This window comes from Schistocerca piceifrons, chromosome 1, assembly GCF_021461385.2.
Source record: "Schistocerca piceifrons isolate TAMUIC-IGC-003096 chromosome 1, iqSchPice1.1, whole genome shotgun sequence".
Classification (NCBI taxonomy): domain Eukaryota; kingdom Metazoa; phylum Arthropoda; class Insecta; order Orthoptera; family Acrididae; genus Schistocerca; species Schistocerca piceifrons.
Window position 1 is genome coordinate 681,542,136 of NC_060138.1, and position 21,682 is coordinate 681,563,817.

A 21,682-nucleotide genomic window follows, 5' to 3' on the forward strand; every position below is an offset into this window, starting at 1 on the left:
CGATACCAACGCGACGCCACTCCCGGCACAGCTGGTGCGCTAAGCGTCTGGAGAGAACTTCCTTCCTCGCGCAGCGTTCTTACATATAAAGCCGCGGTGCGGACGGCTAAGGGAACGTCTGATCAAATCTGCTCTCCCGACTAGCCGCTGGACCAGTAATGAACCACTTTAGGTTATCGAATAAATCATTGCTTCTTTTGCTGATGGCCAATGGAGCTCTCAATTTAAATGTGCAATCAGCACACAGGTAAGTAATCATAATAAAAGTCTGACGTGGCTAAGTCAAATATTTTGGGGGAGATAATTAATTTAATTACACTACATGCAGTAGACGAGCTCTGAACTTGCCATTTGGAGATACGCTATCGCTACAGTTTTATAGTTATTCAGTTGAAACTTCTCACATCTTTATGATTATAGCGGATCTCCCTTCTACTTAAATTTATACATCCTAGCTTCATTTATTCGCCTACTTAATCTATCTTGCTTCCTTAATTTTTAAGATAAAAACCAGAAAATCATGAATTTCAACTAAAATTTTAATTTGTGAGATCCAGAATACTGGGGTCTAGTTTAGCAGGGGATACAACCCGTCGGCTTTGACCAATGACGTCAGAATTGGCCAGAGAGCATGTATTACAAAGATGAAAGAGCTGAGAAGAATGTTCAGAAACAAAGGAATGCAAGAGAGAAAAACTGTACTTCACATAGATAAGGGCCAGTAGTATTTTCACGGTAACGATATCGCGTGTTTGTATCTTAGTATTTCTCCGCAAAATACAATGGAAAGAAATGAATGAAATATATTACTAGCAAAGAATACATCACGTTACATGTGTGTCAGTTGTATCTCGAAACTCTTTCTAACTGTATTGCTTAAGTGCAGTACGGGATACAAGTTCAGCGTACGTCGATTTCTTCGTTTTCACTAGCATTACTGCCCTGTTCTTCACTTGAACGATGTATCAAACCCTAAGTGGAAAACGGGATACAAATTGTTGATGTGTTGTTTATTTCGTCTCCGCTATTATTAACAGTCTTTTGTTACGTACATATCAGTACTACTGATGGCAGAAGGACCTATGTATGTAATATATGTATACCAGACTTCCGTTGACCTCTATATATGTACACTGGAAACGAAAAGGTGGAAATAGACATACGTTACATTTGCAACCTGTACCTCAATTGAACTACACGGAGACAAGAAGACGACACATGTACAATTTGTATCCCGTACTTCACTATGGGGTACAGTTTTCTTGTTGCCTTGGACGCTAATAGTATCCCATTCGTTACATTTGTTATCTTGCTCGCCAATTGACATATATAGTGTCAGTGTAAAAGCGAAGTGAAGGACGGGATACAAATTTTAATTGTGTCGTCAGTGTAAAAGCGAAGTGAAGGACGGGATACAAATTTTAGTTGTGTCGGGCGTTTCGCCTGTAATATAGCAAGTACACATTCGAAAATGTGTCACTGATACTAGTGCTGGGAAACGAAAGAGCATCGACAGCTGAGAAATTTATATTACGTACTTCACACAACACGAAAATACACATATTGGTGGAATAAAACAGTGAAACATGTCAAAATAGTGAAATACAGTGAAAGAAGCAAATGGAAAAGTGAACTTACCACACGGAAATATCGAGGAATAACCGAAGCTCGCGTAGACAGACACTAACGGAAATTACATAACCACAAACAGACAAATCCATTCCTATAATGAAAATAAGACACTAAATATTGTTCTACAATAACAAACTAATACTCCAAATTACCTCAATATCGTTACGAATAATTATTTTAATGTACAATGATAGCGCTTATCCGGAGCACAGAACTGTTTTATTATCTATGCCTCGAAGTAAAGACATTACTATGACTAATGTACGATGTCATTGGTCAAAGCCGACGGGTTGTACCCCCTGCTTCACTAAATTATTATGCAAAAGGAATCTAAATATAAATTTTTAAGTTTCTAGCTCTTTTCTGTTGCGCCAATGATTTTTACAGAAAAACGTCCAAATTTCGAAAATGGTTAAAATTATTGAACTGATATCCAACAGATATTGATTTTGTATTACTCCTGACATGCTAGAAACGTTTCAGGTTATTTACTTCATTTTAAAGTATTTCGCAATATTTATGACGTCAGAGATAGTTACAGCGGACTGGCTGGCACACAATGGAAAGACTGATGTGAATTTTATAAGGCGTGAGTAGGCGGCTTCCCTACATGTTGTTTGTACACACTTACATCAGCCGTGGGTTCGCCATCGTATTTTTTTAACCAGTTACTACTTAATCTGTTCATACATAATTTTTCAAATACATACCCGTAGGTTCACATTTATAGTGAGTTTGCAGTTATACCTGTTCTAAATAGTTATTAACTAATCAATTCACTAGGCATTGTTATACAATCGATTACATTGATTGTGAGTTCAAAATTGTGTTTAAGAAAACTATCAGCAAGTATTTAAGGATAGCTATCACATAAGGCTTTTTGTATTGTTATTTGCTATTACTTGGGCATTATATTAATGACTTTTTGCCAATTTCTTTCTCTACCGCTGCAACGAATGAAAACAGTCTGGTAAAATTTAGCATTCCCCGGAAAGATTCTTGTTAATTCCCCCATTTGGATTACAGGCAGTGGTAGAAAACCGAGGACGACAAATAAAACCAGCCAGGAGTATTCAGACTGTTCCCATCTGAGCAGTATCACAATAATTACCAGTTCAGTTACAATCTGGGATAATAAAGTTGTTAACGATGTTTTCAAATTAGCACTATAGAGTTGTTAAAATGCCAGCACAGATATATCTATTAAATGAAGTCGCTGCAACTACTTTCATAACAATAGTCATTGAAAAAGATAATGGGTAAACTGTACGTTTCCAACAAAATATGTTGGGGAAATGGTTTTTTGCTATCTTGCAGCGCAATACAGAAAGAATTTCATCTTTGGGTATCTGCGTCGGCAATGTTGACCCTAGGTACAGGAAAAGAACTGTAACAGATTTATTTAGGATTACATACAACACAAAAGCAAAAATATATAACATGTTTCTTGTAATTTTTGCACTGTGAAACGTTCCTTTCCTTGCATCTTCCGTCTACAGTACGAGAAATTACAACCAAACGCGACGTATCTATTAACCATTTTGTCAGAACTCTGAAGGTAACATAGTTATATCAGTTTATCACCATTTATTACGAGTGTTTTATCAGTAAATAAGTAGCTGTTTACATGTAGTTTGCTCTCGCCGCCACATTGCTGTATTAAAGTGCTGGCTTCAGTCAGTGATACTGTGTAGGGTATTGCCAGTCTAGTAATGTATGTCTGTGGCTGTCCCACACGTTATTAATCTCTGAAAAAAAAGTGCAGTTAAATTTTCACACCTGTAGGGATGCTACCGCTACTGAAATAAGTAGTTTGGTTATAAATAACAGCATATATTTACCAGAAATATATTACAAGATACATACGTACCCAACCATGTCTTTCTCGTATAAAGATTCAAACCAAAGTAAAATAAATCTGAAAATCCATTTCTATTGTTTCATTGTTACATTATCCTTCATTATCGATACTGCTTTTCCTGTAAATCACAGTGACATAATTAATATTTCTATATACTCTTTTGTACTCAGAATAACAGTTCATTTAAACATTTCATGTCAACCATAGATAAATGTTTCTCGCTCCCAGGGGAATAGCACGGTGTTCCACCCATATTATCTGTAACTCACAAGAAAACTTTCATTGTATACCTTTCCTGTAATATCTTGGAGATTCTGTCTACCCACAAAGCATCACAGGACCACAACGCCTCCTTCAGTCCTTTCTGTTTATGAAGAAGTTCTTTAGTCCAGTCATAGATTACAGATTTCAGTAAATGACGATCGATGATTACTGTTTTCAAATATCGTCCACAGTTATAATTCATGTGAAACTGGTCATCATTTACTGTAAACTGCAAACTAAGACAAAACTAAAGTCTTTCACAATTTGTGGAACGTTGGAATTCTCGACTGCGGTGATACCAGAATTTTATCTTTCTGTTTCTGATTTTCAGGTACTTGGAGTTCTTGGAGAGAGTCATGAGCCCTGTGGTGTTGACACAGTTCCTGTGCAGCGTGGTAGCAGTATGTGTCACGCTGTACCAGATAACATTTGTGAGTAGAAAGTTACGTGTGAGATACTGAACTGTCTTAGCAAAACAGCGGTCATCTCAGCAGCGACAGTGACATATCAAAGAAATTAAGACGAAATGTTAACAATCATAACTGTGAAATAAACTTTTTTGTAATAATTTATGATATTTCTGAATACAGACTGTCGTGGTTCGTAATTTTAACAGCATGACACACTTTGGAAAATAATATAGGAAAGTAGGATTCAATGTCATGTTGACATCTAGTTCATGAAAATTAATGAATTGTATCGCAATGTTATTACAGTTACATTACAATTTACGTTACATACGAGGGGCGGCCAAGATTTCTGCTCGCGGGCCGTGCCCTGGGTACGAGTGGCATAATGCTCAGCTTCGCCGCACGTTTCCACCATCGCCACGCCACGCTGAGCAAAGAGGAGGGAAAACTGCAAACGTGCCGCATTCAAATAATAGTGCTGTCGTACTGCATACGCCTTGGTTTTATATTTCACGTTTCTCAACAACATAGATCACAGAAAATACAAAATTTCATTATTATTTAATTATTTTTGGCACGCTACAGACAATTTTTGTCTGGTACAAGCTGTCGGCATACGCACAGACGCAGACAATTGCGCAGATTTTCGCACTCAAGTTGCCACGTAATCGTCACTTATTTAGTTTCATAACTGAAAGGAAGACCTTCCACACAAATATGTCCATCGAAATACAGTAGCACTTTTGCAACATCATGGAGACGTGGAAACTCTACCTGAGGAAAACGATGTAGACGTCCTGGACAATTTTAACGTGAAACAATTTATCATTAAAACGGGAATTTCATTTCAGGTCATTCAGTTATATATGCACATGCACAAGGGCGCTTTCAACTGAAATGGCAAACGGTCTTCAAAGCAGCTCGAAAACAGACGTAAGATTGACAGTATTCTCAAAACGTTTAGAAAACTATCTTTGTAATTCTTTAAAGGTCATAACGAATTCTTCAAACCTCGCGTTTTCTGTAACGGGAGTGAGCTTAGGGAACTAGACTGTGTCTGTGAAAATGTGTCCCTTCTATTACGCGATTCCTTTTTAAAAGCATCAAAATCAAATCAGAAAGTTGTTCCTCATCTTGCAATATCTTACTCTTCGTATCAGCAATGTCTTCACGTGCAGTATGCCTGCAAATTTAGCACAAAGTGCTTCTTGATGTACTGTACAATGAATCCCGTCTGTAGATCGTTGTAATTCTTTACTCAATTACTGTCAATTAAATCTTTAAATTCTTTCTGTATGGTATTGTAGTATTGTTTCGTAGCAAATATGCAGCCCTCCCTCACGTGAGAATCCTAATCCCATTCTTCTGTCATTCCCATTCATTTTTGAAGGATTGTGACGATAAATCAGTAGAGTGTCTCTTTTTGTGCAAATATCCACTGGGCCCGTGAACGTCCTTCATGCCACGAATAAATATCGAAGGGCAAACAGCGCTACACCACAGTTCTGCCGAATTGAAGAGAGCTGTGCCGAACGAAAAATGCCACACCGCAATACAAAACGAAATGTCGCGCTGCGCAGACTACTTCGGGAAGGACCGAGCAAAGGCGATACAGGCGGGGCCTTGGCCCGGTCGTGGCCCGCGCTCTCGGTCCGTGGCCGGCCCTGTTCTAGATAAAACCCTTCATCATAATCGTCATCATCATATATAAATCCGTTGAGTAATAGGTTCCATTTGAAAACTGTCCTCTACAACATTCTGTATCGTACTACTTGCTATTCCCTTCAGCTGTCAGTATCTTCTACCTCTGCTTCTTTTTCCTTATATTTCCCTTCGATGACAATCTTTTGCAAACAATTTTTCTTTAAAATGTATTCAACTCAGTTTGCTTATTTCTATCTAACATAGTTGAGGAGAGTTAACTTTTACCTTTACTCTTTCAAACACGTCACCACACTCTATTCTGGCTACCCAATTAATTTTCCCCATCCGTCTCCGCAGTCAGATTTCAAACGTTTCCTGATATTTCTCCTCTTTCTCTCTATTGTCGAAGTTCCTGAATCATCGGGAACTACACTCCCTATAAGTCAATTTTCGCATATCTTTCTTATATCATGTCTTATATTTTATTGTTGGCAACCGTTGTATTTTTCAGAAGTTTCTTTCCACATGTTATCCTTCTTTTCATTTCTTTGGTACAGTTTCAATATGCAGTAAGCACTCATCATAAATGACTAAGTTTACTTGCTCTAGACGCTTTCCCTCGATCCTTAAATTTACTAGACAGTGTTTCTTTTTTCTTGGAAATTAAGAATTTCAAAATTCTTCCCACGTTTTCTTATTTCCTCCAACATTTTTAAAGATGTTTTTTAATCTCAGTTAGAGTTAACCGATAACCTGCATATTTAATAACTTTCAAACTGACTCCCCTGTTTTTACAGTATTTTGTCTACAGTACTCAAGGTTTCAGCCATGAGTTTTGTCACCATGGATATAAAACAGATTCTGAACATGAGACAGCTTTGTCTTCGGTATCTGTTGCAGATGCTTTTGCATCTCTTTGTCTTGAGCTCGCCACTGCTGCTAATGGGACAAATATGGATAAGGTGCCTAGAACAGGTACAGCTTAACTCATCAGGTTCAGTTGTCTTTCCTGCTATAATTTATATTGATTTTCCGTTTGACCATTACTTTTTTTACTTTTTTTTTATTTGCGTCATTTATGCGTTAGTGCGATGTTGGAAAGGAGGGACCGTATTAGAGATCCATGCAGTGAAACGAGTTCGAATTATCAATGTTAGTAACGTATTACCGCTTTCTCTCCATTAATTTCGATACCAGAATGATCTCTGTGCCAATGTATGGAAGATTTTGGTCCGTTTACTGATTTTACAAGACCAAAACGTATTTGACTTTTCATCAGAATAGTCGTCAAAATTTTGCCTTCAATGACCACTTCTCGAAATGCCCTGCTTACATTAGTTTCAAACTTTTTTGTATGTGAACAAGGCATTCACTTGCTTAAATCTGCGTTGAACTCTCTCTGTTTTCGTAGCAACTTACTAACACGGTTGTAGAACCACGAAGGATTTTTAACATCCCTCGCAGACCACCTCCACACGTACACGGCCAAAGTGTAGTATACAATACTCCCGAAATTTATCCATTGATATTCGACATCTTCGTCATAAGAAATGAATGATGTTAACGAATCAGATAATCTGCAATATGTTTCCATTCCACTTTGCTGAGATTAAATATTTTCCTGTCTTTCCTGACATCCAGTTTACCATTTGATACTATATTGACCTTACAGTCACTGATTTTCTTCCTGGAAGTTACCTGAGTCGAAAAAATAAGATCTGTTAGATATCATGAGGTGTAACCGGTAATGCATTATCGTCAAGAGTCGGTTCTCTAAATAAACTTCATAAAAGACTTTCAGATTAATTTCTGTTCAATGCAGTTCACGTATGCATCGGAGCGTTGTAATACACAGGATCTAGTGATATCCTCAATGGTTCTCTAAATAAACTTCATAAAAGACTTTCAGATTAATTTCTGTTCAATGCAGTTCACGTATGCATCGGAGCGTTGTAATACACAGGATCTAGTGATATCCTCAATGGTCTTTAGCACAGTGGTCCCATAACGAAAATCCTGCCAATCATCCCGTAAAAAAAAGGGACAGTCCACTTTTTCTGCTTGTGTGTCCCGCGTGCCCAGACTTTTGTTGAGAAGAGAATAGTTACCGGTTCTTTTGACTTCGTCTTTCAAAATTAAAAACCGAACAATTTTTACCATTTATTATTGTGAGGAATGCTGAAACAGTGTTTATCTCACTTATTGTTGTCTTTGTTTAGCGCATTTTGAGAACAACGAAAGTAGGGGGACAACCTATGTGTCACCCCACTCTCCATTGTAGCCAAAATTATTCAAGATGGCGGCGATGACGTCATCCAACATGACGGCATGTAGAGTTGGTAACATTGCATGACGTCATCTAAGATAGCGGCTTTTGGCGGGAGAATAGTCCAATTGTGCCACGTCCACTAACCTAACCTCAAGAAAAAATGGCGGGAAAGTGAATTTTGGCTGGAAAATAGTCCAATTGTGCTACATCCACTAACCTAAGCCACCAGAAGGAAAAATGGCGGGAAGTTTGAATTCCAACATGATAATGCATGCAAAAACTGTACTTGTCTTTATTATTATTGATTATCATTTATTAACATTCATTATCATTCATTGTCATATATTATCATTCACTTTCATTAATTATCATTTATTATTATTTATTATCATTTATTATTATTGACCTGCCTCCACTAGAAAACTCCCTCCAAATTCAAATTCCAACACGGTAATGGCTGCAAAACCTTTCTTTTGTTTATTATTATTCATTATTATTTATTAACATTCATTATCATTCATTCTCATTTATTATCACTCATTATCATTTATTATCGTTCATTATCATTTATTATTATAGGTCTACCTGCACGAGATAATTGTTCCAAATTCAAATTCCAACACGATATTGTCTCGAAAACTGTACTTCTATTTATTATTATCATTTATTATTTATTCAATATGTCCGATTTTCTCAGTGAGAAAGCTTTTTTCCTTACATCCATAATGAAAATCTATCACAAGTTCAAATCCCAACACCATAATTGATCACATGTACAAGCTTTCTCCGTCACTTACCTTTTTTCACTGGTAGCCTATCATAATCGCGTCAAATAATAAACTGCACTTATAGTAACATAAGTCACGTCCTTTGATTTTGCAGGAGGGGAAGGGACTGAAAATTTTATTTCAAGCATTATGGTCATCTCTTGTTCTCTAACAGTCAGCACACACATCTTTGACATCGCAGTGCAGTCACCAGGACGTCTGCGCTCCAACTGAATTAGTTCAAATCCTCGCCACCTCCTGGCCAGCGCACGGAGATACTGCCTATGTCTGTCACGTGAGGCAGCTGGCCACTAGCGTGGGGGGCGAGCCCAGCGATTGCTCCCACGTCGTAAACATGTTTTCGCTGGACATGCTGGAACTTGCCGAGTTTGACGTCACAGCGGCCCCTTGTCCGCTCACCACGTGTATTCGTTCAACCTGTTCAAACCTGTCGATGCCAACTGCTCACCGTCCACCACGTGTCCCTGTGCGAGCAAGAACGCAGTGCTACACTTTTGGCGGCAAAGTTTGCTCGACAGTGGAATCCGCCATTACTATGTAACAGCATGTTTGTACCGCACTAGAACGCCCACTATTTGATTCGCTCTCGCACGTGCGTAATAACTGTACAATCGCTGCGCCGCCACTCCACTTACGTCACACACCCTCCATACACGCGATGGACATAGTCTTCTGTAAATAACTGGAAAATGACTCTTTATTTCAGACATTACGGTCATGCAGGTGTGTGCCAACTGAATTTCCCATGCTCACACAGCGAAACTCCAGAGCGCAGCTAACGTACGTGCGGCCGGCTGAGCCCACTCCATCGGCAGCTCGCTGGCCGGCTGACGTCAAGCGACTAGTGGTGCCTACACACCCCCACAGCCAGCGCACCAGGTAGGCGGCGAGCGGCGCCTCAGGGTCCAGCCACGCTCGCCTCAGAGTCCGAATACGTAAACATCTTTCCGCGCCCGCGAGCACTTAATGCTGGACAGGATGGAACCTGTCGACCGCGTGCTGGACAAACAATACATTTGGCGCCAGAGTTTGACCGACAGTGGAATCTACCATGACCGTATAACAGCACGTTTGCTCGTCGCGAGAACGCTCGCTCATTCACTCTCACCACCCCGCTATAATTGACTTTCGAATTACGAAATGCTCGGCAGTGTGCAAAAGCGTGTTAGAAAACACCGTTTGAACAAGGGCCAGAGGCAGCTTCTCATTCGATTAGAGTATGGGTGATAAACTTTAAAGGGGTCGCTGCAATGTGTGTGTATATTTAATATGATCTTGTTCATATAGGCATCTGTAGTTTGAGGTTATGGGTTTGGCGAGCTGTTAGGAATTCTTGGATGGTTGCACTCTGAGTTATTCGGGGGGGGGGGGGGGGAGTATTGTGAATTTCGTTTGTCCGCACTGGAGGTGGATCGCATTGGTGCCTTCGTGACTTTTTCACTGTTTGATCGTAGAGGATAAAGATGATAGGGTGTTGAGGATCTGTTGTACTTGTACCTAGTTTGAGGTGTACAGCATTGCGCGCATTTCCAGCGAATGGTCAAAACAAGGTCCTGTTGTAGTAACTGAGATCGTTCTGTTTATAGACAGGTTGCAGAAGGTAATAGATATGTCTTTCTCTGACTTAAATTGCAGAGATCAGATGGGTGAAGATAAATGCATACTCATCTATGCTTAGAAAGTGAGAATGCTTTTTTATTATTGAGTGAGTTGTGGCAGGAGTGAATATGGTTTTATATATGCGAGTGGAAATTGTGAGCTATGGGTGAATGACGTCGCGTTTGCTGGCTTTGACATGCCACCGCCGGCGCTCGGACACTCGCTTTATAAGGCGCTATGGGATTAGTTTGAGCATTTAGTACTTGTTTCTGTGGTTATTGGATTAAGAACTGTAATATTGAAGGTCATGTCCTCAGCAGGACTGCTGTGTAATTAAGTGTGTTTACGTATTTGAAGATACGTTTCGCGAATGGTGACTTTAAGTTGATGGCGCAGTTTAGCTACAACTGTAAAAAAAATAGCTGTCTGCTGCTGAAAAAGGGAAAGAAAGAAAGAAAGGGATGACCTAGCCCCCAGACCTGATGGACGAGTTATTAGATAAGAGCAAGTGATAGTTGAACGATGATATGTGTTTGGATGTAGGAGTCTCTAAGCGGGGGGGGGGGGGGGGGGGGGGGAGGGGAGGGCGAGATTTTTTTTATGTGGAAATTAATGCAATCTATAGATAGTGATATTCGACCGCTAGTGAGCGGAAAAATAGGTACAAATCGAGCGCTGGCAGAATGTTGCGGCAATGGTAATAATATTTAATTGAAGGTGGAGGTGGTAAATATGGACAAGGCTTTGAATATTGGTGTGAATGTCATATGTGCTTGATGCTCTGTATAAAACTTTGACTCTTTGTTTGGGTTTGGTATTTCTGGGTGTGTGTAAAATTAATTTTACTGTTGAAAGTGCGAGAAAGATGAGTTGATTGGTGTTTAGATAGAGGCTACGTTTGTAATTCTAAAAGAGGGGATGAGAATGGTAAATTGATTGATGGGCATGGTTTATGGGGTGATATATGAGTGTCAAGATAGGGTTGAGGACGTTTGCGTATGTTGATGGTGGGACAAGTGTGAGGTTAGATGCGGTGGGAGGTGTAAATTAGATCTTATTTTTAAAAAAATGTTGTAAAGTTAGAATGATATTGAGAAGGTTTTTAGATGGCTGGTCACGCGACGAGGAGAGAGCAGGGATGTGTAGTTATGTTTAGTTAAAGGGCGGTGTAATGTCGTGTGAGGAGCAATGCGCAGTGTGCTACAGTGTCAGAGGAGGTAAAGACATGTACTGCTATGATGTGTCTAGCGTATGGAGGCTGTGGTGTCACCGCCAGACACCACACTTGCTAGGTGGTAGCCTTTTAAATCGGCCGCGGTCCGCTAGTGTACGACGGACCCGCGTGTCGCCACTATCAGTGATTGCAGACCGAGCGCCGCCACACGGCAGGTCTAGAGAGACTTACTGGTACTCGCCCCAGTTGTACTGCCGACGTTCATAGCTACAGTTCACTGACAACTACGCTCCCATTTGCCGAGACGATAGTTAGCATAGCCTACAGCTACAATTGCTACGACCTAGTAAGGCGCCATAATCCTTTGCTATATATATTGTGGTTATAACACGTATCATCAAGAGAGATGTTCTACAAATGTGGATTAAAGTTAAGTATTCCAGAAGCTACGTACTTTTCTTTATAGCATTCATTACGTATCCTGTTTCAGACCTCACGCCAGCCTGCGTGAGTTTAAACGCGTGCCTTTCGGTTACCCGTCACTGTGGACTGGCTGTCTTGTCAGTCCACAACAGAGGCTGTGTTTTGGAATTATGCTACGTTGATACAAAGTTGACTTGCACCCGCGTTCGGTGGTCGCGGCTCGGGATCGTGGTCCTGGACAGACGTATGTGTGTGCTTTGACCGCTAACGAGCGCATTGACTGCGCCAATTCACGCTTGCGGAAGCCGAGCAGGGGCTGTGCGTGGTCTGAGATCAGACAGATGGGTGACTTCACGATCCTGTGGGCAGGGTGCAGAGTGGGGGTACCTACGCACATCTGCTGAGTTATTTTGCGAGTGGATCTGCAGGCTCTGCTATGCGCTATTAGGATAGTTTACGAGTACTGAGCGTACCTACACATCTGTGTGATGTATTATTTAGTAGCAGTTTGCTATTATATGTACTGAAATTATGATTGGACGCGTGTCTGTGGGCTGTGCAACATGGCCCAGGGCACATCTGGTATTGGTGTTTTGTGATAGCGTGATAGATATACTGTATGGTTAAATAAGTTGTTCGAAACAAATAAATAGAGTGTTCTAAATGATAACACGCGCCTGCAGCGCAGATCAGAGTGACTGATTTTCCGTCACCATCTCGGTTGCATGCGAGTAGTAAATGTTTTCCCGGCCACGTTAATCGAGTGTGTCAACGAGCTATGAGCTATTCTGACAATAGAGGCCGAGCAGAGACTTTTGGTCGGTTTGGCAGCTGGTGGTGTTTGGGCGCGTCTGTTGCACTATTTTGCGAGCATGTCTGTGCACTGTGCGGTGCTTTATTTGGAGAGTTTAAGAGTACAGAGCTCGTCTGCTGATATTGTGTACTGCATTATTTAAGAGCTGTTTGCTATTGTGTGGTGAAATTAGGAGTTGTTTACGTGTTTGTGGCCTGTGTCAGGTGACCACAGTCGGATCAGTGCAGGTGTGTTGTGACAAATATACTCCACAACTAAATAAAAGGTTGGTGGCAGAAGTGCAAGTGGGCTTTGTTTACTGGCAGATTTCAAACTTGGCGCTGGTTCCTAGGAGGAGGAGGTGGCGGTGTGGTCCTCGAAAAGTAGTTGAAATTAGGGAGTTGAACACGTTTGCATACGTATATGAAATTGTAAATTCAATTATTTAATATAGCAGGTTGGTGAGAGTGAATTAGCGAGCGTTCTCGTGACGAGCAAACGCGCTGTTATACGGTCATGATGGATTCCACTGTCGGTCAAACTCTGGCGCCAAACGTATCCTCTGTTCGGCACGCGGTCGACAGGTTCCATCCTGTCCAGCGTTAAGGACTCGTGGACGCGGAAACATGTTTATGTAGTCGGACTCTGAGGCAAGTGCGGCTGACCGTTTGTGACTGGACCCTGAGGCGCCGCTCGCCCCCTACCTCGCGCGCTGGCCAAGGGGGTGTGCGGACACCGCTGGTCGCTTGATGTCAGCCGGCCAGGGAGCTGCCGATGGAGCGGGCTTAGCTGGCCGCATGTACGTCAGCTGCGCTCTGGAGTTTCGCTGTGTGAGTTGGGACACACCTGCATGACTGTAATGTCTGAAATAAAGAGTCATTTTGCAGTTATTTACAGAAGGCAATGTCCGTTGTGTGTATGGAGGGTGTGTGACATAAGCGGGGCGGTGGCGCAGCGATTGTACAGTTATTACGCGCGTGTGAGAGCGAGTCAATTAGCGGGCGTTCTAGTGTGGTACAAAAGTGCTGTTATATAGTCATAGCGGATTCCACTGTCGAGCAAACTTTGCCGCCAAAAGTGTAGCACTGCGTTCTCGCTCGCACAGGGACACGTGGTGGACGGTGAGCGGTTGGCATCGACAGGTTTGAACGTGGCGCCAAAAGTGTGGCAGCGAACGGTCGACCGTTGTGTGATTCAGCTCCGAGGCAGACAATTTTGGCGGGAAACGTGCGGAGGCGACGAATACACGTGGTGAGCAGACAAGGGGCCCCTGTGACGTCAAACTCGGCAAGTTCCAGCGTATCCAGCGTATCCAGCGCTGGGCTCGCCCCCCGCGCTAGTGGCCGGCTGCCTCACGTGACAGGCGTAGGCAGTATCTCCGTGCGCTGGCCAGGAGGTGGCAGGGCTTGAACTAATTCAGTTGGAGCACGGATGTCGTGGTGACTGCACTGCAATATCAAAGATGTGTGTGCTGACTGTGTTGGAGAACAAGTGATGACCGTTCTGTTTGAAATAAAGTCTTCAGACCCTTCCCCTGCTGCAAAATCAAAGGACGTGACTTATGTTACTATATGTGCAGTTTATTATTTGACACGATTATGATAGGCTACCAGTGAAAAAAGGTAAGTGACAGAGAAAGCTCGTACATGTAATCAATTATGGTGTTGGGATTTGAACTTGTGATAGATTTTTGTTATGGATGTAAGGAAAATGGCTTTCTCACTGAGAAAATCGGACATATTGAATAAATAATAAATGATAATAATAAATAGAAGTACAGTGTTCGAGACAATATCGTGTTGGAATTTGAATTTGGGGCAATTTTCTAGTGGAGGTAGCCCTATAATAATAAATGGTAATGAATGATAATAAATGATAATGATGATAATAAATGACAATGAATGATAATGAATGTTAATAAATAATAATGAATAATAATAAAGAAAAGTAAGGCTCTTCAGCCATTATCGTGTTGGAATTTGAAGTTGGAGGGAATTTTGTAGTGGAGGCAGGTCAATAATAATAAATAATAATAAATGATAATTAATGAAAGTGAATGATAATAAATGACAATGAATGATAATGAATGTTAATAAATGATGATCAATAATAATAAAGACAAGTACGGTTTTTGCATGCATTATCGTGTTGGAATTCAAACTTCCCACCATTTTTCCTTCTGGAGGCTTAGGTTAGTGGATGTAGCACAATTGGACTATTTTCCCGCCAAAATTCAAACTTCCCGCCATTTTTTCTTGATGTTAGGTTAGTGGACATAGCACAATTGGACTATTCTCCCACCAAAAGCCGCCATCTTGGATGACGTCATGCGATGTTGCCAAGTCTACATGCCGCCATCTTGGATGACATCATCGCCGCCATATTGAATAAATCTGGCAACAATGAAGAGTGGGGTGACACATAGGTTGTCCCCTACTAATGAAAGATGAAATTTGTTTAGTCTAGTGATGGCAGTTGATTGAACTAAGTTATTATGCCTAAACACAAATACACCTTTTCTTCCAACTTTTTGCAATGCCACTTTTTCGATTACACATGGTGTGAACTCTGATATTATTGAGCATGGCAAAGAAACATATGATGGCTTCTTCAGCTGCTGTTGCAGCAAGTTCTAAAATAAATGGCTTCTTCACCAAAAGAAAGAAAGACATTGGGTAAGTATGTTTCATACATCCTAAGAAATTCTGCTTGCGTTGTTTCTATGAAACATATCTTTACAGAGTTAAAACATGCATTATTAAAGGGCTATCATGAAACTAAAGGGCTATCATGAAACCAGATCCATAATATTCAGAATCACAGAACTTTTATGTTAGTTAAACAACGAAAGATACAATACTGTCGTTGAAGGTTAATCTGGTACCTCACCTTAACTGCTACAAGACTTTTCATTAAGGTCGGTTCTATGTAGTGAGAACCACACATGTTACAGTTATGAGCTTTAACATGTGTCAGGATAGATTTGATGAATAGTAAAAACGTAATTTGTGAAATTCAAGGAAGTGAAAAGGTTATATTGGCTGCAGCTGAGGGAACTTTTGCTTACCATACTGTTTGTCGTAGTCATAGCTACAGTTCCATGGATTGTACAACAAATGACACATAAAACTTTGTGATGTGAAGTTCAGCTGTAAACGAATCAAAGCTGAAGCCATTGTTAATAATACATTAACTCCTTGGAGCAAACAACTTCTTTATGAAGACCTTGATCTTCTAAACAGGCAGAATACTGCGCTGCAGTCGGCAACGCCTATATAAGACAATAAGTGTCTCGCGCAGTTGTTAGATTGGTTACTGCTGCTACAGTGGCAGGTTATCAAGATTTAAGTGAGTTTGAACATGGTGTTATAATCGGCGCAAGAGAGCGATGGGACACAACATCTCCGAGTAGCAATGAAGTGGGTATTTTTCTGTACGACCATTTCACTAGTGTACCGTGAATATCAGGAATCCGGCAAAGCGTCAAATCTCCGACATCGCTGCGGCCGAAAAAAGATCCTGCAACAACGGGATCAGCGACGACTTAAGAGAATCGTTCAACGTGACGAAAGTGCGACCCTTCCACCAACTGCTGCAGATTTCAATACCCGGCCATCGACGAGTGTCAGTGTGAGAACCATTCGACGAAACATCATCGACATGGGCTTTCGGAGCCGAAGGTCCACTCGTGTACCCTTGATGAGTGCATGACACAAGGCTTTAAGCCTCGCCTGGGCCCGTCAACACCGACTTTGAACGGTTGCTGACTGGAAACATCGTGCCTGGTCTGACGAGTCTCGTTTCAAACTGTATTGAGCGGATGGACGTGTACGGGTATGGAGACAACCTTATGAATCTGTGGACCCTGCATGTCAGCAGGCGACTGTTCAAGCTGGTGAACGCTCTGTAATGGTGTCGCGCGCGTGCAATTGGTGTGATATGCGACCCGTGATACGTCTAGATACAACTCTGTCAGGTGACACGTATATAAGCATCCTGTCTGATCACCTGTATCCATTCATATCCATTGTGCATTTCGATGGACTTGGGTAATTCTAGCAGGACAATGCTACATCTCTCAGGTCCAGAATTGCTACAGAGGGGCTCCAGGAACACTCTTCTGAGTTTAAACACGTCCGCTGGCCACCAGACTCCCCAGACATGAAGACTGTTGAGCATATCTGGAATGCCTTGCAACGTGCTATTCAGAAGAGATCTCCACCCCCTCGTACTTATACGGCTTTATGGACAGCCCCGCAGGATTCATGGTGACAGTTCCCTCCAGCACTACTTGACACATTAGTCGAGTCCATGCCACGTCGTGTTACGGCACTTCTGCGTGCTCGCGGGGGCCATACACGACATTAGGCAGGTGTACCAGTTTCTTTGGCTCTTCAGTGTATCTTATAGGTGTGGGTTGCATGGTATATATTATCTACAGTGTGGAAACAGCCCATGGAAAGCTGCCATTTGATATCAAGAATATTTCACATAAAGTTTACAAGTATTTTCATATTTTAGGCCCCTACGAGAAACACTCAAAATGTTCTATGATTTTGTAAATGTCAATTACCCGTCAGTTGCTAGGTTACAGCAGTACAAGATGATTGGCACTGATAACTGCTCTTGAAAGAAATTTGAATTTATATCCTGCTCTAAAATCTGTTTTCCTCTCTGAATCAAGTTGTCTTTTATCATTACCATCACTTTTCAACAGTAAGGAATCTGGATGTGGTTGCGGTTTATCCGTAATCATATCAGCCTTACTGAAACAAGCATTCGCGAAATCGAAAAGCAGACTGCCTGCCTTGCAGAGACAATATCTTGTTACAAATTACTCATGGTAAAGAGAAAATACAGGAAAGAAAATAATTTTGTGTATTTTAAGGTTAAATCTATGCTGAAGGAATGTTATACTTTTTATGCACATCATATGTGTAAACACGATTTAAAAAAGTCGTATGAACAAACATAATTTATTTATTCTCCAAGACAATGCAAGAGGTTGGGTAAAGTGAAAACGGTTATTCATAGACCTTGGTTTAACAAATAAGAATAGCTAAATGATTATAAATAATTGTCAGGATATTTTACAACACTAGCATTAACTGAAAGGACCATTCAGTACACAATAATTTGTATTACCAACTCGTATACCTAAAGTGCAAAGAGAAAGGTAACTATGGCTGTCTAACTGGAGGAGAATCCTTTAATCAAATGAAGCAATATCACAAAGTGACAATATTTACCTCAGGTTCACTTCATTGACATCACCTTGTGTTTTTGATCGATATCTTGACATACAGCAAAGGTATCTAGTGACAAGAACAGTGAGTTATTTCGAAATAAAATGGAACATTCCATATGAAAACTATCTCAGAATTTTGGTGGTCAAACTTTACCTACAGCGCTATTGTGTTCGAAAAGTAGTTTTAGGCTGCTATTGCTGGTATCAGTTATCGAATTGCCTTGTGTCCTTTCAGAATCCCGAAGGCAGTGGGGTGATAAAATGCGCCATGTTCCTTCCAATCCCGGCTCTACAGATATTCGTCTATTGCTGGTGTGGACATGATATAATGGAAGCAGTAAGTAATAATGATTCATTACTTGTAGTTATACGAATATATTAGCGAACAAATGGAATTGCCACAGTTTTCGAATTTTCGTAATAGACCCTTTAGAGCCATTTTTATAAAACTTTCTTTAGAATTCAAACTACACTGCTCAACAGAATTAGAGAATCACTTTTTCGAAACATCTTAATTTCTAAACGTTGCTACACTTGAGTTTGAAATTTGGCTCAAAGGTGCTTACAACCTTCCGCTGTAATGGTGGAAAAGCATAGCGCCATGCGACGTCAATCTCGGGCTCAAGGATTCTTCAACAGCAAAGTGTCGACACATGTGAAAGAAAGGCCACAGCTCAGAAGTCCGTGTGAGCTGTAAGGTGGGTTAATGCTTTCATATTTGCACCAAATTTCACCAAAATTCTGCCCAATGCCACCTTGGACGTATCACACGATCGGAAGTTCGTGACACTCCTGTTACCACATTTCAACCTTTCCTTCGACTCCTGTGCCACAGAGGTCAGAACCGCTGCTCCCACCTTTGAAATCACACGGTTTTCTTGTGAGTGGCCGAGGAAAACATTTCACACTGCCGTTCAGTATCGGTACGAAAAGGCCTCAATGGGGTGGCATAAAAGGCATCAATGAAACCACCACTTTCCCTGGAGCGTTGATTGCCACACATTTCGCGATCGAAAACGCCAGTTCGCATTGCGATGAGTGGCAGAAGACATTCTTGACAAACTTTGACACGGCTGACACACCATGTTACCAGCAGACATTGGCAACGGTTGAACCTGGGGGAGACGCAAAATACATGATACACAACAATGATGGCTGCAGGAAGATGGTGTAACAGCACACACAGCACACCCTATTGATGTCAGTACTGAGTTAGCTGTGTGCAAACTGACATGTGTTTTTCCCAGGTTCAACGTGTGTCATTTCTTGAAAGTTACTTCAAATCGCAGTCTTCCTTAAAATGTCAGGAAAACTTTAGTGTAGCTCTTCGTCAAACAAGCGTGTCTAGAAAATCAACGATTTCATGCGAAGTCGTCCGTTCCAAAAAAAATTGGTAGTGTGAATAATTGTGAACGTTCTGGCGGACCTTCGGTGTTACGTGATGCCTCATTGGAAATTATGTGCGCGTTTCAGCTACGTTCACAATGAAAGTCGATACGAAAACTGTGTCAGCTAAATGGATTTCGCGTTTTATTCGTAACAGTTTTCAGGTGTTCGGTTATGTTTCCAACTCTCATGAAGTGTCTAACATCTAAAATGACAGATATTGGAGTTCAGGAAACCCTTACGTTTTCCATGAGACCGCATTACATTCACAGAAGGCGGCGTTTGGTGTGCAATTTCATGAAAAAGAATTGCAGGCCCATTTTTTTTCTCGGATATTATAATAGCTGGACGTTAGCAGGACATCATCAAACAATTCGTAGCATTGTTAGGGACTGATGAGCAACGATGATCACTGCATTAAGATGGTGTAGCAGCACACACAGCGAATAGCACCGTGATAACGTTGCTTGAGTTCTTTGGTGGACTCATTATTTCACGTGTCTGTGGCCGACTAGATCCTTAGATTTATGTCTCCCGATTTTTTCTACGGGGATATCTGAAGGATAACGTCTATAATGACAACCATCACACATTCGAACAACTGAAACAGAACATCAAAGACGAAATAGTCAGCATAGGCAGCACTATCCAAAAAAGCAGCAGCTAGCATGAAAAAATATATTGTAGCTTGTGTTACACCACACGGAGGTCATTTTCAACATCTTTTACGAGAAAATATACAGAGTGTTTCACAATTCATGTTACACACTTCTTGAGGTTGTAGAGGGGACTTAGTAGATCAGGCTTTACATAGGAACCATGTCCGGAAACGTGATCCAATAACGCTACAGATCGTCAAAGTTCTAAGCGCCGGCGCCTGTAAATCTATGTATATACAGGGTGATTTCGTGATGATGTTACAAACTTTCGAGAATAAACGAATCAATCTGAGGTAATGGTTCCAAGTCGAAAGTTATAAGAGAAAATGATTCTGATACCTCTGACAGTGGAATACGCGTACCGGTTGCTAAGAATGTAGGGTATGCAACTTTCAGAGATGGCACTTTCTCATCTTCGCTGGTGTGAAACACATCTCCTCTGTTGATTAACTGCTTATAGTTTCTTAGATGTGTATTTTAGAGCCCATGTTCACTAAACATTTTTTTTCTTTTCTTGGTCCATACAACACCTCTCGAAGTTGCCTACCCTAAAATCTTAGCAACAACAGTACCAGTACATTTTTTCCACGGCCAGAGGTATCAGAACGGTTTTCTCTTACAACTTTCGACTCGTTCGGTTCGGGCCAGGACCCTTACCTCAAATTGATACATTTATCCATCTCTATCACCCTTGAAAGTTTGTAACATCGTCACGGAATGGTTCAAATGGCTCTGAGCATTATGGGACTTAACTGCTGAGGTCATCAGTCCCCTAGAACTTAGAACTACTTAAATCTAACTAACCTAAGGACATCACACACATCCATGACCGAGGCAGGATTCGAACCTGCGACCGTAGAGGTCACGCGGTTCCGGACTGAAGCGCCTAGAACCGCTCGGCCACCGCGGCCGGCCCATCACGGAATCATCCTGTATACACATACTGAAAGGTCTCTGTTGGATTCCTTTCATGTTTGATTTCTTAAATCTGTTGTCATTTATGGAATAATTTCCTCTTCTAAATTTACTGTGGCGTTTCTGGCTATCTGGGAGGAGACTGAGTAGTGGAACGTGTTACTTTTACACATAAACAAGAACGATCTGTCACACTACTACACTTTAAAACACAGTTTATATGTAATTCATGTCACACAGTCTCATACGGAACCTACATCCGCTTTCTTTTATATACTGTATATGATAAGATACTGTCATCCCCCTTCCCTTCTGTGTGAGAGGATGAATGAGCAAATGTGTTTCTAGTTGCATGCTTGAGGGTAGCAGACAAGCCTGTCTGCTAGAGAACAGTAGGACCAACGTCGGAACAGGTAGCTACGCTTTCTAAAGGCAGAGAGGTTTCCATTCTTAGCATGGTCCTGGCCGTCCGTTGTCATGTTGGTATAGGAAGCTGCCCCTCTGGCCACTTCCGTTTGTATTTGGGAGCCACCCTCAGGAAGCACACTCGGTAGGAGCGCAGAGCAGTCGGTCCGTGGCGAGCGTCTGAAGTGGTAAGATCTCCGGCTAAGCGCGTG

At 41.4% G+C, this 21,682-nt stretch overlaps 1 protein-coding gene across 1 annotated transcript in view; it reads left to right on the forward strand.

Annotated features, from left to right (window-relative positions):
• The window catches only part of LOC124709008 (odorant receptor Or2-like), an 86,686-nt gene that overhangs the window by 36,431 nt on the left and 28,573 nt on the right, over window positions 1-21,682 (forward strand). The window contains exons 3-4 of the mRNA XM_047240643.1: window positions 4,089-4,188; window positions 18,341-18,442. Coding sequence (XP_047096599.1) covers window positions 4,089-4,188; window positions 18,341-18,442 — 202 coding nt within the window. The remainder of the gene's footprint in view (window positions 1-4,088; window positions 4,189-18,340; window positions 18,443-21,682) is intronic.